The sequence below is a fragment of the Phocoena phocoena genome, chromosome 2, assembly GCF_963924675.1.
Source record: "Phocoena phocoena chromosome 2, mPhoPho1.1, whole genome shotgun sequence".
Lineage (NCBI taxonomy): Eukaryota > Metazoa > Chordata > Mammalia > Artiodactyla > Phocoenidae > Phocoena > Phocoena phocoena.
In genome coordinates, this window is record NC_089220.1 from 119,182,051 (window position 1) to 119,201,982 (window position 19,932).

General features: G+C 38.8%; 1 protein-coding gene across 2 annotated transcripts in view; it reads right to left on the reverse strand.

Annotated features, from left to right (window-relative positions):
* UBE2Q2 (ubiquitin conjugating enzyme E2 Q2) overlaps nucleotides 1-19,544 on the reverse strand; it is a 67,270-nt gene extending 47,726 nt beyond the window's left edge. Inside the window, exons 1-3 of one of the 2 annotated variants that reach the window (XM_065871076.1) lie at nucleotides 19,201-19,389; nucleotides 8,660-8,761; nucleotides 4,233-4,337 (exon numbers count right to left, since the gene is read on the reverse strand). In XM_065871076.1, coding sequence (XP_065727148.1) covers nucleotides 4,233-4,337; nucleotides 8,660-8,761; nucleotides 19,201-19,389 — 396 coding nt within the window. Of the gene's footprint in view, nucleotides 1-4,232; nucleotides 4,338-8,659; nucleotides 8,762-19,200 lie in introns of both variants that reach the window. The other variant, XM_065871077.1, reaches the window with a different exon arrangement.
* Between the last annotated feature and the right edge of the window lie 388 nt (nucleotides 19,545-19,932).

Sequence of the window (19,932 nt, forward strand, 5' to 3'; positions counted from 1 at the left end):
AAGACTGGACTGAAAAATAAAAACATTCAATTTAACAAATAAAACTAAGGGCCAGTTCTTTCAATAGACCATTATAATAAAACAGACAAGCCTCTGACAAGTAATCAAGGAACTTCAGGATTATAACCACAGATGAAGATGATGCAAAAAGTGAATACTCTGCACATCTTTCCAACAGCTTCAAATGTATAGATGAAGTTACCAATTTTTTAGAACCTAAAATTACTAAAACTGACAGAAGAAATGGAAAATCTAAATAGACTAATACACAGAAGAGAAAAATGGATCAGGTTCAGATCTTTGTTTAAATCAGGCTTTCTCAACCTTGGAACTATTGATATTTGGGGCCAAATAATTCTTTGTTGTGGGGAACTGTCCTGACATTGCAGGATGTTTAGTAACATCCTGTCTACCCACAAAAAGCCAACAGCACACTCCTCCAACCCGGCCAGCTGTGACAATCCAAAATATAGCCAGATACTTCCAAATGTCCCATGGGAGGCAAAACTGCCCCCAGTTGAAAATTACAACTGTTCTAGATCTTAGGAAAAAAACACAAGGCTTGGGGCTTCCCTGGTGGCACAGTGGTTGAGAGTCCACCTGCCGATGCAGGGGACACGGGTTCGTGCCCCGGTCCGGGAGGATCCCACATGCCGCGGAGGGGCTGGGCCCGTGAGCCATGGCCGCTGGGCCTGTGCGTCCAGAGCCTGTGCGTCAGGAGCCTGTGCTCCGCAACGGGAGAGGCCACAACAGTGAGAGGCCCGCGTTCCGCAACAAAAACAAAAACAAACAAAAAAAAAAACACAAAGCTTCCCAAGTCATGAGACTGCTTATACCCTGATACCAAAATGAAACAAGAAGAGCTTAACGGGAAACAGACTATATTACAATCTCACTTAAAGTAGAAAAATCCAAAAATAAAGTATCACATCTATTGTGTTCCACCCCCAACTACCAACCTATGTAGGTGCCGAACGTTTATTATGGGAATGCAAGGATGACTCAAAATTGGGAAATTTCTTCATGTAATTCACAAGTTATATCTTGTGAATGGAATTAAATGCAGTCGTGAAAAACAAGGTAGATCTATATGTACTGTGTCCAGGATATATTAAGTTAAAAACCTAAGTTGCAAATATTCTAAAGAAGCAGATTGAACATAAAATATATTCTTCTCCCATCTCTTTCCTGAGGCTCCACTAGAATTACAATGAAGACATACGATGAAGAATAAACACTGTACAAACACATAATGGTAACAAAAAATAAAAGGGGGCTACCAGCAGAAAAAAGAATTCACTCGTGCTAGAAGATGACAGTGAATGAAAGAATGGTAATTAATGGAGCAAACAAGTAAAGCCATAGGATAGGCGATAATCAGGTGGCTAATTTGTCCCACAGCACCCTGGAGAGGCTCTAGACTCAGACACCAGGTACATTCGACAGCAGGAGTGATGGATAGGATTGAAAATGTAGATTAACTGAAAGCCTATATACAGAACAAACTGTCCAGCCACCAAAACACACTGCTCTCCTTAAGCAAAACTCAGGCATACATATCTACCTCAAGCAAGAGATTATAAGGTTTCATGTCCAGAGAAACCAAATAGTTCCAGCCATCATTTACGATTATGCCAGGAAATAGGGGGTGGGGGATAGGGGGTTGAAGTCAGCTTAAATTCCTCCTAAAAGCCATCAGTTGACAAGTCTTGGCAACAAAGAACTCCCAATCAGCCTTTCAGTACACCTCTCTCAAATATGAATGAAGAAAAAGAAGGAAAAAACATGAATAAGCAAAAGAGAATAAATAGATATATGAGGAAAGTCTTCAGAAAGAAAAAAAAGACCAAGATAAACTAAAAAAAAAATTATTAAAGACTTATTAAACTTATTAAAGAAAAACAGAGATGCTTGAGGGAGAGTATCAAAGTAACTCCTTAAAGACACTCACGAATATATTACATTGATAAAAACAAAAACAGAATGCTATCAATAAGGAATCATCAGAGAACAAGAACTTATGGTTCATCTTTGGAGAGGACCCACAATGAACGACACCTCCCAGCATTCATCCCTTATATGGACCCCTCCCACCATATGGGCTGGCCCTGTGACTTGCTTTAACCAATAAACATGGTAGAAATGACACTGGGCCAGTTCCAAATCTAAACCTTAAGAAAGCCTGGCAGCTTCCACTTTTGTGCTCCTAGAAGCCAAAAATAAAAATTCTGACTACCTTCCTAAATAAAGAGAAGCCACGTAAAGAGACCCTGGAATGAGGAGATGTCATGTGGACAGAAGGGCCATGTGAGGAAACAGCAAGGCACCAGACATGTGAATGAAGAAGGCATGCTGGACATTTCAGTGCAGTCATGTGTCCAAATAACTACCAGTCCCAGCCACTATCTGACTGCACAGTGAAGTCAGCAGAAAAACTGTCCAGCTAAGCCTAACCAACTCACACAGTCGTGCGAGATAGAACTGCTGTTTTAAGCCATTAAGTTCTAGTGTAACTGGTTAAGCAGCAATAAATAACCAAAATAAAACTTAAAGTTATGACTGTTCAAATAAAATTTCCAGAAGTTGAAAGATAAGAAAAACGTTCCAGAATTTGAAATTAAGACAAAGAGACAGAATACAGTGATAATAAGAGATACAAAGACTCAAATGAGGAGGTCTAAAATCCTATTAGTAGGCATTCCAAAATGAACAAATAAAGAATGGAAAGGAGAAAGTTACCACAGAAAAAAATACAAGAACATTTACCCAAGAAGAAAGATTCAAGAATCCAAATTTGAGAAGGTCCATCCATACTGAGTACCCAACAAAAATGGAAAAAACAAACAAACAAACAAAACAACTCAGTACACCACTGTGATATTTCAGAACAGCAGGGAAAGGACAAAGTCCTAAAAGCGTCCCGAAGTCACACAGAGATGACTAAGACTCAGAATGGCATCAGGCTTCAATACCATTGACTAGAAGACAACAGCGGTTACCATTTATTCTCAGGGAAAATTATTCTCAACTTAGAATTATATATTCAACCACACTATCAGTCAAGTGAAGGCAGTTCCCATTTATTGGGCATCTACTATGCCCAATAAAGGAACTGCTCTAAATGATTTACATGCATCAACTCATTTAATCTTTATAGCTCTCCCCAAATATAGGTATTACTACCATTTCCCCATTTTGCAAATGGGAAACTGATGTACATATTGCTAGGTAATTAGCCCAAGCTAATTAGGTAATTAAACCAATATTCAAACCCATGGTGGTCTGGCTATACATATATATTTTTTTTTTTTTAAGAAGTTAGAACTCAGAAAATGTACTACCCCTTGACGTTTTTCTAAGATTTTACTTGCGTAAAATCATTTTACTCAGGCAAAATGAGAAAAGGTAAGCCAAGAAAGAAGACATGAAATCTGGAAACAATGGATCTACTACTCCAGCAGAGGAGACAAGAAAAATTTCAATATGACAGCTTAATAGCCAGCCCAGAAAAGAACCTGCCAAGACTGGTGCAGAAGAGCCAAAGGCTCCAGAAGAGAGGGAGATCTCATAGAAAAGAGACAGAACATAAATTTTTTAACTAAGAATTATTATTATAAGGAAAACATTGCAAAACAAAAAACTGTACAGATGAAATATAAAACTCTACATTACAAAGTCCTAATGATAAGTGGTGATTATTCATATTACTAAATATAATGATGTTTTAGGAAGGGGAGGTGGGTGGGTAAGTGGGTGGTATAAAAGCTAAATCTTTATTATAGTACAAATCAATAAATTATGCCTAAATAGGTAAATCCAGAGAGGTTAGAAGTGGTGGTGAGCTAGTGGGTGCTTCTGCTGCCTGGAGGAGATAACATTTGAGTTAGGACTTAAGAAGCACAAATGGGTATAGAGAGATGGCATTCCAGGTGAAGGTAAGTGAATAAACAAAAGCAAACAACTGCAGAAGCAAGGAACAGTTATCGAAACCAGGAACATTAACAAAAAGGTGGTGGTAGGGAGGAGGCAACTGTTTGCCTGTCATAGTAAATAAGAGCAGCTCCCAAAAATGAAAAGGTTATTTTTAGTACCTAAAACAAACAAAACAATTCAACAGGAAAACAAAAACTAAGTTCTAAATAAGTTGTATAATAATGAGAAATCATCCTAGTTTTACTTGTGCTTGAGACAATTTATTTTAGCTCTTGAACACTAGAGAATTTTTACTTTACCTGACCCGTGGGTAGTGGTTGATCTAGCATCTCAACATCCAGGTGCTTAGGAAGGTTATATAATCTGCAGAGTTCACATATCAACCACTTCAACTGCTGACGAAGCTACAAAACACATTTCAGTAAATAAGCATTATGTTAAAGAGTCCTTAGAGACATGAATAACACTATAACTACTGTAACTAATCCAGTAGGAAATGAGAAAAGTTTATTACTGCTCAATTACAGCCTACAGATAAAATAACAGTCTTTAAAAAATATTTTAGGGGCTGCTAGTGTAAGAAAGTTACTATGGCTTTAGTGCAATCCCTACAACTGATACCTAGCAGAATGACATCAACAAAATGGCAGAGGAAGGGGAGCTCCAGACATTGTCTAATTTTCAGTTGTTAACTTCTTTTCTTAGTAACTTACAAGAGTACATTAATACATTAACCAGGCTACAAAAAACAGAGGCAGTGTTGCTGCACACGGTTTATAAAATTATATATTTCACAGTCATTCATTTGAAAGTAGAGGCAAATGTGGTCTAGCAAACAGCCTTGGAATCCAGGTGACCTTGGATACAGTATCTAACGCCCTGAGTTTTGAGTCTCCCCATCTATAAAACAAGGAAATTAAAACCTTCTCATAAGGGTAAAAATTAAATGAACTCTTCTGTGAAAACACTTGACATTTAGTAGGCTCTTAAGTGTTTGTCTAAACAAACAAAAAAAGACCTTACTAGGAAAACTGCAAAGAATAACTCATTTCCATTTTTAAATCCAGATTTTTAAGCATATTTACTTTAAGTAAGCAAGGTAAATTATGTGCACAAACATGTTTTTCATTGTTTAAAAAACTGTTTTCAATGTATAAGTTTAGAATTATGATTTAAGAAGAATGGTCACTATCAGTAGCCATGATCGGCAGCAAGTAAGTTAACTTACTTCACTTGGTCAGGAACAGTTTCCTGGATGTCTCTAAGCAAGAAAAGAGATGAAGAGAAAGGAGCAGGTTTATGAAGGACTGAGGAAAAGACAGAATTAGAATGGGTTAAACAAAGCAAAGAACAAGCCTTTCCAAAGTGGAGCAAGTAAAGTGGACAATGGAGCAAGTAAAAATGAGGAAAGTTGAGCAGTAAATTAGTATAAAAAAATATCCTCAAGCTTAAAAAGCAGCAAAGCCCCACCATGGATTTGTTATCCATCCAATAAGCTCTGTTTTGTGCTCAGTACATAACAAAGACAAGGCAGGGTGAGCTGGACACAGACCCGACACTCCAACCCCTGGTACAGGAAGAGCTACGGTAGCACTGTGGGAAAGACAGCAGCGTGGTGGAGATGCACCAAGCAGTTAAGAAACAGGGCAGCACAGCTTCCAGGAATTTCAACTTCACGGTCCACCCAAAAAAGTGTTTGAGGGATCGAAGGAAGTAACTAAGACCATGGGGAAGAATTTAAGAAATACTTATAGAAGGGAGATGGACAGGTCTTAGAAATTTACTAGATAGTCCGGGGTTGAGGGGGTGGGAGTCAGGAAACACTGGTATAAAAAAGAACTCTAAGATAGTTCCCAGCTTCAGACATGGGTAACAAGTTTCATTATTTCATTTTGCCCCATTCACAATCACAGAGAGAATTTTTGAGGGGAAACATGATGCGGGAGGTGGAGTACTAAGAGGTATATGAGTTTAAATTTAGATGTAATCATTTTGAACAGCCACAGCACATCTGAGTAAGATTCCCTGGATCTACGTGATATATAGACAGATAATGGGTTTCAAACTCAGGAGATAAATTTTATCTAGAGATACAGATTTAGGAATCACTGGAATATAGGCCATGATTTAAGTACTGGGGGTAGAAGAGATTACTCAGAGAAAGCGCAAAATGAGAAGAAAGAGGCAGACCAAGGAATAAGAGCTCAGAGGAGACCAAGGCAAGGCAATAATAAGAGATAAAAACAGGAGACAGTGATCTGATGGAAATCCTCATCAGATTATCAGTTCCCAGAGGACAGGGATATGACTTGTCTTTTATACCCACCACTTACCACAAAGCCTGGCATAGAAGCCAATTTTTAAAAAAATACTTTTCTGCATTCTACTACTAATAGTTTCCTGTATCCACCCAGGTGGAAAATAAGGTATGTATAATCCAGCATAGATATATTTATTTATTTATTTATTTACTTCGTATACTAAAGGAGCCAGATTATAGACAATATGCTATGCCCTGCTTTTTCACCTTAGTATATCTTGGAACATTGTATGTGCTCTTGTGGAAAGACTGGCTGCATTCTTCTTAACTTCAACATGATATTCTATCATAAAACTATACAGTAATTTTTATTTAACCAGCTCTTTATTGGTGGACAATAAGGAATACGTGTTTGTTGAATGGAGGAATGTTTCAATAAGGAAAGAATCAACAGTATCAAAATGCTGCAGAAACTTTAGGACTAAAAATGAAGTCCTGGATTTGGCAACTAGAAGTAAAAATTTTAGTACAACAAAGATGGCAGAATCCAGATTATAATGAATTAAAGGTGAGGAAATATAGCTTATTCTTATTCAAGAAACTAGGTTATAAAATAACTGGCAGAGAGTATAAGAAAGAGTGAAGCGTGAGTTTTGGCTTTTTTCTTTTATGTAAATATTTATTTATAAAATTGGATCCCATTTTATATCCTATGTCAATTTACTTTATGAGCATTTTTTTGATGGATACTTTAGACATCAAAAAATAACCCCACTCATTTCTACTATTACAAAACTTACACCTTTAGATCTTTAGAGGCAACCTCCTAAGCAGTAAGGGAGCTAAGTCTATCCCTCTTTACCTGTCCTGTTGCCCCCTCCCCTGCTGGAGATGTGAACATATGTCTGTCTAGCTTTTAATTTTTTCCTCTAACTTTCATGGCTCTCTTATTACTCTTATAATACTCTATAAACCAATGTTCTTCTGTTCTTAATTTTAAGGATAGATGTGCTTAAACCACCTCTAACTTATGGTGACAAAAATCTGAGGTAAGTCTCTAAATTCCCCAAATCATTAGTTCTCCCATTTATTATTAATAATCTATCCTTTCCTTATTGAGTATTTTGGTTCAATTTAACTCATTCTAAATTCTCAATTGCATGACTCCGTTTCTAAACTTCTAACTGCCTTTACTTGTCCAGTTCGGTGCCAGTACTCAATATTTTATTTTATTCAATATCTGGTCAGACATGTCTCTCATTTTTTTTCAACTCCATTATTGTTTTTGATTATTTACTCTTCAAAAACTTTAGAGTCACTTGTCAAGTCCCAAAAATAAATCTGTTGGGATTTTTACTAGAATTGCATTCAATTTATAAACTAACATGAAGCTATACAGATAACTGACATATTTATAATATGGAGTCTGCCCATCTAGGAACACAGTAGTCAAGTCTTTCATTTTACTCAGCAAATTTTTGTAGTTTTCTTGATACAAAACCTGCACACCTAACCTTATTCCTAGGTATTTAGAGTTGTCAATAAAATACTTGTCCACCATATTTTCTGATTATAGCTGATATTTGGGAAAACTTGATTTTTATATAATAGAACTTTTAACCAGTCATCTTAAAAATCGCTTTTTCAGCTGACTCCTTTGGATTTTTTTTTTAAGGTAAACAATCATGTCACCTGCAAATAATAATTGGTATTTTTCTGTAAGGACTTTGTGACATCGTGGAAAAATGTAATGATAATGTTAACTTTAAAAAAGCATTTAAATTATATAAAACATAACCTCAACTATTTAAACATATGTATAAGAGTATGTGTATTTTACTAGCAAGGGAAAAAAATACCGATAAAAAATAGCCATCATGTCAGCAATGGTTGTATCAGGTAGAGAAAATAAGATTTCTATTTTCCTTTTTTTGTTGTTTTTAATTTTATTAGTTCTCTCACAATGGTCACTTATAGTTTTATAATCAAAGAAACCAGGTTTCTAAAATGGAAAGTTAGATTGTTTTATATATTAGAAAATAACTTTTTATTTATATACCTTTGACTTTTACCTCAGAGTTATAGAGTCTTGACAGAAACAGCAATTGGTGTCATTCTGTCATTATTTCCCCCTCACATCTACCTTGATCTTTTTCCCTTTTTCTACTTCCTACCTTGGCTAGTGGTCCCAACCAAAACGGCCTGCTTAGTTTAAGGATTAGGATTCATGGAAAAGAGACCACCTAATTCCTGATCTAAATTAAGACTATACCTATGGGGAATAAAAATGAAAAACCAGGTATTAAACAGTAGAATATGAAGAACAAAAAAAAAGAGAAATCTTAAAGGAGCTAAAAACCAGGTTATCAAATAATCATTAATCAGGCTTCTATATCATATTACCTCTTAACACTTAAATTCTATATGTTCATGAGAAACAAAAAGTAGTGTGGCTTATTTTCTCACCGAATTGTTGTTCTTAGTGTCTTCTAGACGTTCCAGAACTGATGTCAGATTTGGGTCATCAGAGTCCACAAACCATATTGGTGAAGAAGATGGATAAGATTCCTGTTACAGAGACACCTACGTTAAACACATTTACAGACAGGATAACCTGGATATGCAATCAAACCTCACCACTAAATGGCAAGATGACCACAAATTTAAGTAAAGCATATCATGGAAAGAAAAGTAACACATTAAAACCCATGTGTGGAGAAACAAAATTTTTAATGGATTTTTTAAAATAAAAATTATGTTTTACAGTTTAATCTTTCCTGTTCCATGTTACATAATTTATTAGTCTTAAAAAAAAAAAAGGACTTTTACCCAGTAAGCAGTATGATTTAAAACAAACAGAAGAGAATACACTGCAAAAGTTATGTTTCATCAAAAGTATGCAAGCACCAAGGAAGACAGGCTTCCTTTCTTTACAAAGAAAGGTCTATCATGGCCTGGATTCACCAGCTTTAACATTTAAGGGCTTTAAAATCTGGAATCACAATAAATCCCTCAAAAAGCAAAAACAAATTAAAAGCAAAAACTAAAAAACCCCAACCTTGAAGTAGTCTACAGAGTTAAACCATACTACTTTTTGCCTTTTAATATAATAAAACTACATTTCTAAGATTTATCTAGATGAGATCTAACTCTGAATTTTTTTAAATAAAGCAAATACATATCTAGGCACATGTTTTTAAATCCTTACAAATGTTAAAAATGATTTTTTAAATCTTCTACTCACTATACTACTTGCCTTCTGAGTAGTGTAATTACAGAAGCTACTTTGAGATTTCTCTCCAATAGAAAATTGGCCCTTATTGGCCCCTAAAAATCAATCCCATTTAATTTTGCCTTTTTCCTAATAATTTCCCATCCCTTCTTAGATTGCAAGGAAGACTCTTGCTTCTAAAGGACAAATTTCTTAAATGAGGTTAAGATTACTTCTTCAAGACAGCAAGGTGTTAGAAAGGCAGAACAGACAGCAACATAGCTGTCTTAGGCCTACATTAGCCACTATGACACTAGTCATAGTGCTCACTAGCCACTGGAGTTGGGCTCTGAGACAGGCATTCTCCTTGTACAGCTACTGTCTGCGTGCTCCAGCTCATCCAGGTCAATGATGTTCTTGAACACTGTAATAGGCTGCCTCTAAAATGGCTCCAATAATCTTAACCTCCTGGTAGTCACACCCTTATACATGTTTCCACCTAATAACAGACATTTACTCTGTTCATTTGTACTGTTTTCTATTATGTATTAGAGAAAAGCCATTATTATTAGTATTAGGTACAGTCAGATTCTAGTCATAGAGAAACAACAATTTTGCAGAAACAGTTTCAAGAAGCATTGCTTTGAGAACTCTAATCTCAATTATAATATAGTTGGAGCCACAGAAGCTGATTATTTTTAAAGCATTTTACAAAATGTTCATTAAAGAAAGAAAAACTGTATTGAAGTAGGACATCATTATATCCATTCAGTAATGGTTTATTTTTGTATTCTCATTCCTCAAACTCTTACTGTGTCCCAAACCTCTTTAAGGCTAAAAGGTAAACAGACTGTCTTCAAAATTAATCCTATTCTTAAAGAGAATTACTTATTACATTTTCTTTAAATTCTTCAGCCTAGTTTGAGAACACACCATCTAAACCATTTTTATTGTTTTAGATTTGTATTTTCTTTAGCCTTAAAAGAAAAAAAAAAGCACTAAATTCTCAGCTTCATTATGTAGATTAAACTTCTGCATAAGCAAAAGAAAATATATGAATTGTTGCTCTGGACTAAAACCCCTCAAAACCATATTATGAGAATTGCAAAAAAAGAGAAAAACATAAAAGAAATACCCAGATCAGTTACTACCTATGCCATATTTTTCTAATCCTGTACAAAAGAAGACAGGATATATACTAGGTCTAAGCAACTATGTTAACAGTTCTCAAGAGGGGCCCTTGGACTCCTAGGTCCAAACTATTTCTACAAGAATACTAAGATGTTAATTGCCTTTTTCACATTGACATCTGTACCAATGGTGCAGACATAATGATGGGTAAAACTAACTGCTGGTACCTTAGCACAGATAAAGGCAGTGACACCAAACTATACTTGAAGACATGGTATTCACCACCAGTCATTCAAGGTGTTTAAAAGAAAAAAAAGGCATTTCACTTATGAGTGTCTGTGATGAGGCAGTTATTTTACTAAATCTCAATCCTTATGTCTTTTTAATATTGCAAGTGATGAAATGTGAAGCACACATGAGCACTCCTACAGAACACATGAGAAAAAGCACTTGTATGACAATTGTGAGCTGAACTAACCACTTTCACAGGACACAATTTTCACTTGAAAGAATGACTGACAAACAATGGTTATTCCAACTTGGATTTTTGATAGATGTTTTCTCCAAAAAGAATGAAGAGAGCCTGTCATTTCAAGGAAAACACAGGACAGTATTTATTGCCAATGATAAAATTCAAGCTTTCAAGCAAAAATTAGAATTTTGCAAAACCTGTATCTACCACTGTGAACCTGACAGCTTCCTAACAGTATTCTGATGAGGTTGATGGTGATATTAATGAATATAATGTTTCCATGTCACCTAACAAAATGTATCAACATTTAGAAGATTTCAGTGAACCAATATTTTCCAAATGACCAATGCATGATGCCATAATATCATGGGTAAAAGATCCATTCAAAGTTCAAGAAAAAAAACAAGTTTGGGTAGAGTATCCAAAATGAATATCTACAACTATCTAAAACAGCTGTCACAATATTCCTTTTTCCAACCAAGTATCGGTGTGAGGCTGGATTTTCTTCCTATTACTTCAACCAGAACAACATATCACCACAGATTGAATGCAGAAGCAAATGCTAGACCAGACATCAAAGAGATTTACCTCAAAAAATGTAAAATTGTGGGGTTTCCCTGGTGGCGCAGTGGTTGAGAGTCCGCCTGCCAATGCAGGGGACACGGGTTCGTGCCCCAGTCCAGGAAGATCCCACATGCCACTGAGCAGCTGGGCCCGTGAGCCATGGCCACTGAGCCTGTGCATCCGGAGCCTGTGCTCCACAACAGGAGAGGCCACAACAGTGAGAGGCCCGCGTATCGCAAAAAAAAAAAAAAAAAGTAAAATTGTGCCACTATTCTCATTAAAACTTTTTGGTTTAGAGCATAAGGTCATTTTCCACAAAAACATTTATATTAACATGTAATGAGTTTATCTTAATGAATATTTTAAATATTTGTTTTAATTTCTAATGATAAATATTGACAACCTACATAAACAAAAGCTCCTTGGGACCTCAATATATTTTTAATAGTGTAAAAGAGTCTTGACTCCAAAAAACCTTGATAACTGCTGCCTGCCCCCTATCTCCCAACCTTTTTCCCCCCTCACTCTCAGAATTTCTTCCTTGGAAGAAACATCCTTTTATCATTCTATATTAATGTGGTTCTACTGAGGTTAGTTTTCCTATCTCCTTCCCATCTTCCTACCTGCCTCCCTTGACCCAAAACCTGATCACAGGTCTCTACCAGCCTATCCTACTCCCAGTGGTTAGCTGTCAGATAAGCTAAACCAGGCAAATCTGGGTCTTCTCTGGGACCAGAGCCGTCTTTCTTGGAGATCCAGCATCACAAGGACAATGTTGGCCAACCGGGGTAGCCAGCATATATCTTGCCAAAATAGAGAGGGTTAAAAGAAACCAAACTGTTTTCTAAAGGGTCATAGACATTTATACTATACTTTGTGCCATGACTGTGAGAACGCCCCTTTCACTTCACACCTGCTAACGTTTTTACCAATCTAATAAAAGCTGCTACCTGGAAGAAAAAAAAAAGTTCCTATACAATATAATTTGTTACAACATCTCCAAAAACCAATTCATCAACAAGAACAGAAAGCTACCACTTCTAGGAAAATTTCAAAGGATATTACCTGTATGCACAAGGATTTAGCTCTAGCTATTAATGCTCAAAGCATTACTTAAAATAGAAGAAAACAGAAACCATCGATAGTAGCAGACACGACTGACTCAATGCTGTAGTCATGTAACAGAACAGCACATGATAATTGAAGACATTGGAGGAAAAAGTTTATGACAAAGGTCTACAATACTACTGAGTGAAAAATCAGATAACAAAATAACCTGACTTTTTTTTAAAGGGAGAGGAAATCTACATAAACGTAAGAGAAAAAAGATGACCAGATGACAAGATATGTACCATAATTTTGACGGTGGTGTCTTCTGAGTGGTAGAATTACAGGTGATTTTTTTTTCTAGTTTTGCTTATCTGGTTTTTACACTTCTTAAATGTCTTATTTTCCACATTATAAAATATCCACTACCACCACCTCTGGAAACTGAATCTTCAGCACAAATTTCACATCATGGTCAAGGCTTGTTCAGTGTAATATTTAGAAGACAATCTACATACTTTGAAAGGCATCTAAAATTGTCACCAATACTTAAAACTAAGCATTAATGCTTTCAACCTCTCATATACTTCAAGCTTTTAAATTTTTACAAGGTTAACAACTAAGCTTTGTATCTATCTTGAAAAGATAGTTTCCTTACTATTTCTCTTTAAAATGACCCATGATATACAATTTTTAAACAACAGATGGTGCTCTAAAATCCCAGTGTAAGTTCAAGCAGCTTTCCTTACATTAAATGTTTAAGTGCTTCTAACACCTCTCTTTCTCGCCAGTTATGAAAATTTTAGACAATTATCTAAGCATCTAATTACTCAGGGACCCTGTTTTTCCTCAATTCTACTATTAGTTTTATAGTGATTTTAAGGCTTGAAGGATGAAGTTGTCTGTGACCACCACCATAAAGGTTACCATAAGTGGACAAATTTCAAAGAAATTCACCGCCACGGCCACTGCCACCATAAAATGTTGTGTTGTCCTAATCTAAGGCAACATAACTCAAGGTTAATCAAACCAACCTCTTCGCTTGTCATTGCCTAAGGAGTTTGTCTTGTTCAGAAATAGCTTTACCTATTTTTCCACATAAATCCACTAAGAGACCGATGTGTGGCTCTATATCAAGCACCAGCCAGCAAAACTGCCTGCCAGAATGCTCAGTTTCTGGCATTTTTCCAAATGACATGAAATCCTTGGAGATGGCTGTATCCTAACTTTTTTTGAAAATTGATACACATACTTCTTGTTGAAGGTTCAAAGGTAAAACAGTTTTAATTCTTCTGGAGAACAGCTATGGGACACTCTATTTTCACACTTTGCCGTTCAATAAATGTGGGATGGAGAATGAAATAAACTGACAGAATTACCATATCGTAGCTTAATAAAATTCTAAATGACCTGACAACATAAAAAAGCTACCCAAAAAAAAAGAAGAAAAAGAGATTGCTCCCTGATAATCATTTTACAAGTAAATAACATACAACTAAATATCTAACATGACCAGAGCCCAGAGAAGCAGAGTAAAAACACTAACATTTGGTAAAAGAAAAATGCATATATACCCCTGTGATCTGAAAAAAATTCCTAAATGTTTGTTTGAATAGCAAATTACAGCTAATCAAAACATCATTCTAAAGGCACTGAGGCAGAGAAAACAAAAGTGCTGAGGAGAATTCAAACCACCTAATCTGCAGAAACCACTGGTTTCCTTGGTTCTGAGTCCGCTTTGTCTTTCAGAATGATCTTTCAGAAGAGAACACAGAACACTATTACAATGGCCTTGGAAAAAGGGACCTCTGCTTCACCACTCTGGCTCTCCAGTAATGCTTTATTTGGCAGGGACTATTTAAATTCAATTCCCCACTAAATTCAATTCCCCACCCCTCAACTAGCTGACATTTATCTAATACTATCCTTTTCCAGGCCTAAGGAAGTTTAACAACAACAACGAAAAAAAACAAGTTACTAAAGGATACACCATTCACAAAATGGAAATCTAAGTCTCCTCTGTTCATGTATCTGTTCCTTTCAAGGAAGGGCATAAAAATGGGGATGAGGAAAGAGAGATACCAACTAGGAATTTGACTCTATATTATAAATTGCTCAAATGAATGGAAACAATGATTCCTCTGGACTGAAAGTACCACTGAGGTGCTTAACATGACAGCTGTGATACTTCCAAAAGATTCTCTAGGAGTTCAATTTGGAAAAGTAATCTGTCCCAGGAGAGTAGACCAAAGAAAAGGTCTTGGGCTCTTTAGTCAAGTTTTGTTATTTTCCTTTGTATAACCTTCTCTGGGCTACTTTTTATCAATGTAAAGACTAGAAACAAGAAAAATTAAGAAATTAACAGCACTGGTTTATTTCCCATGAAAAGCTATTAAAAAGCATTTTCAAAAGTGTTATTCAGCTGCTAATGACACCATCACTTTTATATTTGTAGAGATCATTATCAATGTTAAAGAGCTTTCCTATATATGCTCTCATGTGGGGCAAAAAGTATTATCTATTTCATAGAAAAATACAGTGAAAGTAGTAATTTGCTTAAGGTCCCAATGACTAAAGACTAAATTTTTTTCCGTCTCCTAAACTCTCAGCTCTAACATTTTTAATTTAGTATCTTGCTGTTAGGGTTGGGAGGGGGGTAACCTTTTTGGCAATGATGAATAGAAATTTAATTTAAAAAATGTTCCACCACAAATAGCCTGGCAAATAGCCACTCAGGCAGAAAGAGTAATGATTTATGCTACACAAATAATAAAGTACTATGAGGTTTTATTTGTTTACCAGCTAATTTACTTCCTGGGGGGGATTTCTCACTCTAAAACAGCAATTCCCTACCAAGAGTTCCCAAATGCCAAGAAGTCCATAAAAGGAGTAATGGAGTTGCCAAGGTATGCTAAATATTTCAAAAGGACTAAAACAAAGTCCTACACTAGCTCCCAATAAGGCTGCACAAGTTATTAAAACGAGCTGCTTTGATTTTAGGTGTGATCATAACTGGATGTTAGCACTGACTGGCAATTAGATCTATTTACTGAAAATGGAAAGACAATACTTCTAAGTTTGCATGACAAACTTTCATATCATGAGTTCACAGAAAACAAATTTTTTAAAAAAGACTCCTTGAAGTTGAAAATAGCACTCTTTCCCTTTCATACTTAAGATTAGGACAAATTTATAAAACAGAAAAAAAATTTAACTTCATTCCCTTGGCCTAAAGAGTAACACATCTATGCCTTGTTTTTTTTTTTTGGTTTGTTTTTTGTTTTGTTTTGTTTACTTCTTAAAACGCTTTCATGTGAAGTCAAATTGCAGATTTCCTATCGAACCCTAAGTGGCCTTTTAAATATTTATGCACTACCCATGACACTTTCTTGATGTTTTCTCTGCCCTTTTGACCAACTCTTAGCAGTTAACTTACATGGTAGTTAAGATTTTTGTTCCAACAGAATATAGCTAAAATGGTGGCCATATCATCAATAGTACAAATATTTACTGAGCATTTAGTGAGAGGAAGATGAAAAATATAACTACAGAATATTCCCCCCTGCCACCATAAAAAAGGCTTTTAAAAACTACACAACTAAAAAAAAAAAACTCCACAACTATTATAATATTAAGAAAACATAACCAAAGCAATAAACAGTTAAGGACTATAGAAGACAGGAAAGGAAATAGATATCAGCATAAACAGCTTATGACTAGAAGAGCCTTGGGGATGGTCAGACATGTCAAGACAGATTGGGGTAGGGTAAGGGGCACATTCCACATGGGAAAAAATGCTGATGCAGAAGGCTGAAAGAAAAAGGGGGCAGTCCTCTGAGTAGAGGACTACTCAGAAACTGACATGCAGGTGTATAAGGAAACAACTAGTGAGGTACCATTCACTCAAACATTACAGAAACTGCCTAAGGATGCTTCTTGATAAGCATGGAGAAGACAGGGCCTGGCATGTAGAAGAGCTCAATAAACATATGGGAATAAGAGGAAATAAGAGGAAAAGTTTTTTAAAAGATAGATCAAAATTATTATTATTTTTTAAGAGCTAAAACTTTTTAGAGAATAGCAAATCAAACACAGTAGACAGGTCCTGACATATGAAATCCAGCCCCATTTTTTCCTTGCTCCTTCCCCTCTAAGAAAATGGCATCAGCAAGAGCAAACTATGGTGATTTTATCTAAACGCTCAGCCATGCTTAAAGAGTCTTTATCTTTTGCAGATACACACCGAAATATTTACAGATGAAGTGATATGTCTGGAATCTGCTTCAAAATAATCCGAGGTGGGGTATAGATGAAATAAGATTGGCCAAAAGTTTATCACTCTTGAGGCTGGGTACGTGGAGGTTCTCCACACTATTCAACTTTTTATATGTTTGATGTTTCTCCATAATAATGTTAACACACATTCGTATACACTGAGCATCTACCATGATAATGTGTCATAATTCACTAACATCTCAATTTGAATAGTTTGTATTAGTGGTACCATTATACTAGTCCCCACCAGAACCTCCTTTTGCCAGGTGCCTCTAATTCACTTCTTGTTCCACTTCCTAATCCAGGTCATCACTCAGTATCTTTCTGTGCAGCTGACTCCATCAGCCTCCAATATGGCTCTCAATAGGGCACTGCTGGCATTTGAAGTGGGGTAATTCTCTGTCGTGGCAGACTGCCTGAACATTACAAGACATCTGGCATCCCTGTACCCCTGCCACTAAATGCCAGCACAGCACAGCAACACCACCATCCCACCCCCACTGGGATTACCAAAACCACACACTTTTCCTAATGCCACCCACTGTACAGAACCACTCCTAGTCCTGGATGGCAAAAACATCTTCCCATTTACCTAACTCAGCAGCTCGCCCACAAGCCTACAAGTTCACTCTATCATTGAAACCAGCCCTACTTTTTCCTGGCCATACCTGAACCTGTACCAGAGTAATCATCATTCAGACTAGCCAGTCTCTTTATTATCACCTACTTCATGCTCACTACTACTTCCTGTTTTCCATTCTTGGAAAATCTTCACCTTCACCAGCCTATATCCTGGGCTTCTCAAGACTCATTATAACTTCTCTATGCCTAATCAATACACATTTTCTCAAGCTTTGCTGTCTTTTTTGGATGGAGTTTCCTCTGCCCGAAATGCCCTTTCCTTCCCTTCCAAAATTCTACTCACCTATGAAAGCCCAACTCCACAATCAGCCTCTCCTCAAGGCCTTCTGTGAAGCGACCCCACCACCACCAAAGTCAAAGTTAATTGCTCTCTTTGGCTTTCATGATGATACCATAGAACCTGGTCACACTTCGCTGTGTAAAACTCTTCCCCCAAGAAGACTAAGTTCTGAAAGCAGGGACTGCGCTACCCAGTTGTGCAAAACCAGCGTCTAGAAAAGAACACCTGAGTACAGCTCTTTACTGAACTTTTTTTTTCTGAAATATACACCTGCTCCCCAGTATTCTGAAAACACTTTAATGTTAATTATCATAACTTCAAGGCTTTTACAGACTCCGGAGCACCAGGTACGCTGCAGGGTAGGCACTTAAGTACCTACTAACTTAACAAAAGGGAGTTTAAAGACGCCAGACTCGGTTTTAGCCATATTTACAGAGGAACGTGAAACCTTAACTCCTGTTATAAGAGGCATATTCCGCAGTTTGGACCAATACCCTAAGTCAATTTCACAACGAACAGCCTCATCATACACTTTTATGAAGAAACTTATTTAACGTTTCTTTTTTTTTTTTTTTTTTTTACGCGTTTCTGACGAGATTTCAGATGAAGTTAAAGAGTGAGCTTTAAAGGGTCTTCTCGGCTTTGGGACATAAAACAATCCTACTGGGCAGCAGACTTGGGCACGTATCGCCTTTCGCCAGCTCTTAATCTGAACGGCTTACCCACAGGAGGGGCTGCACAAACATACTCCCAGAACACCTGCCGCATCCAAGGTCCAATGCGCCTTCGGAAACGCGTTAGCGCGGAGCCAGGCCAGCAGGAAGGGGATAATTCAAACAGTGCCAGAGGCTGCATTCTAAACTTTTTTTCCTCAAATGCGTCAGTTTTCAATGTTAGCTTTTCCTTAAGCACAAACTTAAAATATAATTGGGGGAATACGAGGAACCAGGGAAATCTGACTCGAGAAGGACGCGCTCAAACTTGAGGGCCCTTCGCCTGCCCCGCCGGGGCTCAAACAACAGCCGACCCGCCGCACCGCGGCCCCGGAGGCAGGCCCCTGGCTGTGGGCGGCCATGGCGACCCAGCGAGGGCTCGGCCGGCAGCGGTCTTCCACCTCAGGGCGCGGCGACGGGGGCCGAGAGGGACCAGGAGTCCCAAACAGGCCGGCGGGAAGAGCCGGAGAAACGAGCAGACCGCCTCCTCCCACCCGAGCCGCGCGCAGTCCCGGCGGGGCTGGGCCGGGCCCTTCTCCGGGGAAAGGGGCGGGCCCGCCCCGCCCGGGGGTCCGAGGGTCCTCTCCGGGGCAGGCTCCCCTTTGTCCAGGGACTCTGGGCGCCCCTTTCCTCCCCGGCCCGGCCCTACAGGGCTGCGGCCGGGCGTCTCACCGTGATATTGCAGTGGAGTGTGAGCGGCGGCGGCGGGGAGTGAGGGCTGCCCGGCGGCGCCGGTGGCGGCACCAGGAACTGGCAATGCAGCTCGTCCAGCTTCCAACTGACGATGCGGAATCTCTCGTGGTTCTTGTCGAAGATGGACGCCAGGAACTTCAGCTCGGCCTTGAGCCCTGACACGGACATCTTCCCCTCATCTCCGGCGGGAGGGGTGCGGAAGGGGAGCCGGGCCCGGAGCCGCCGTCACGGCCGCGACCGCCCCGCGGGGCCGGCCCGGGCCGCGCTCTCGCGGCTCCGCCTCTCCCCGCCGCCCCGGCCCGCGTCGGTCGGGGCTGGAAAATGGCGAGGGGCTGTGTGGCGGCCTGGGCGGCTGCTCCCTTTGTAACTGACTCCACCGGCAGGAGGCGGCTGCCCCGCGGCTTAAAAGGGCAACAGCGACACCACCCCCGCTACCGCCTTGGGAAAGGGCTGCCCCCACCCCGCCCCCATCCTTCCCCGCCCCGGCGCGTGCACGCGGCTAGCGCGCGCGCCCGCCAGGCCGCCCCCTCCTCGCCGTGACCCAGCCCCCTTCCGCCCGGCCCAACTGCTCTGCTCGCGCCCGCGGACGCCAGGCTCGGGCCAGCAGGCGCCCCGGCCCTCTGATCACCAGGAACCTGAGACCCCCGCGCTGCCCTGTTCCCCAGCCCTGGAGCAGACACGTGCGCGGCCTACTGCGCCGGCCACGTCGGC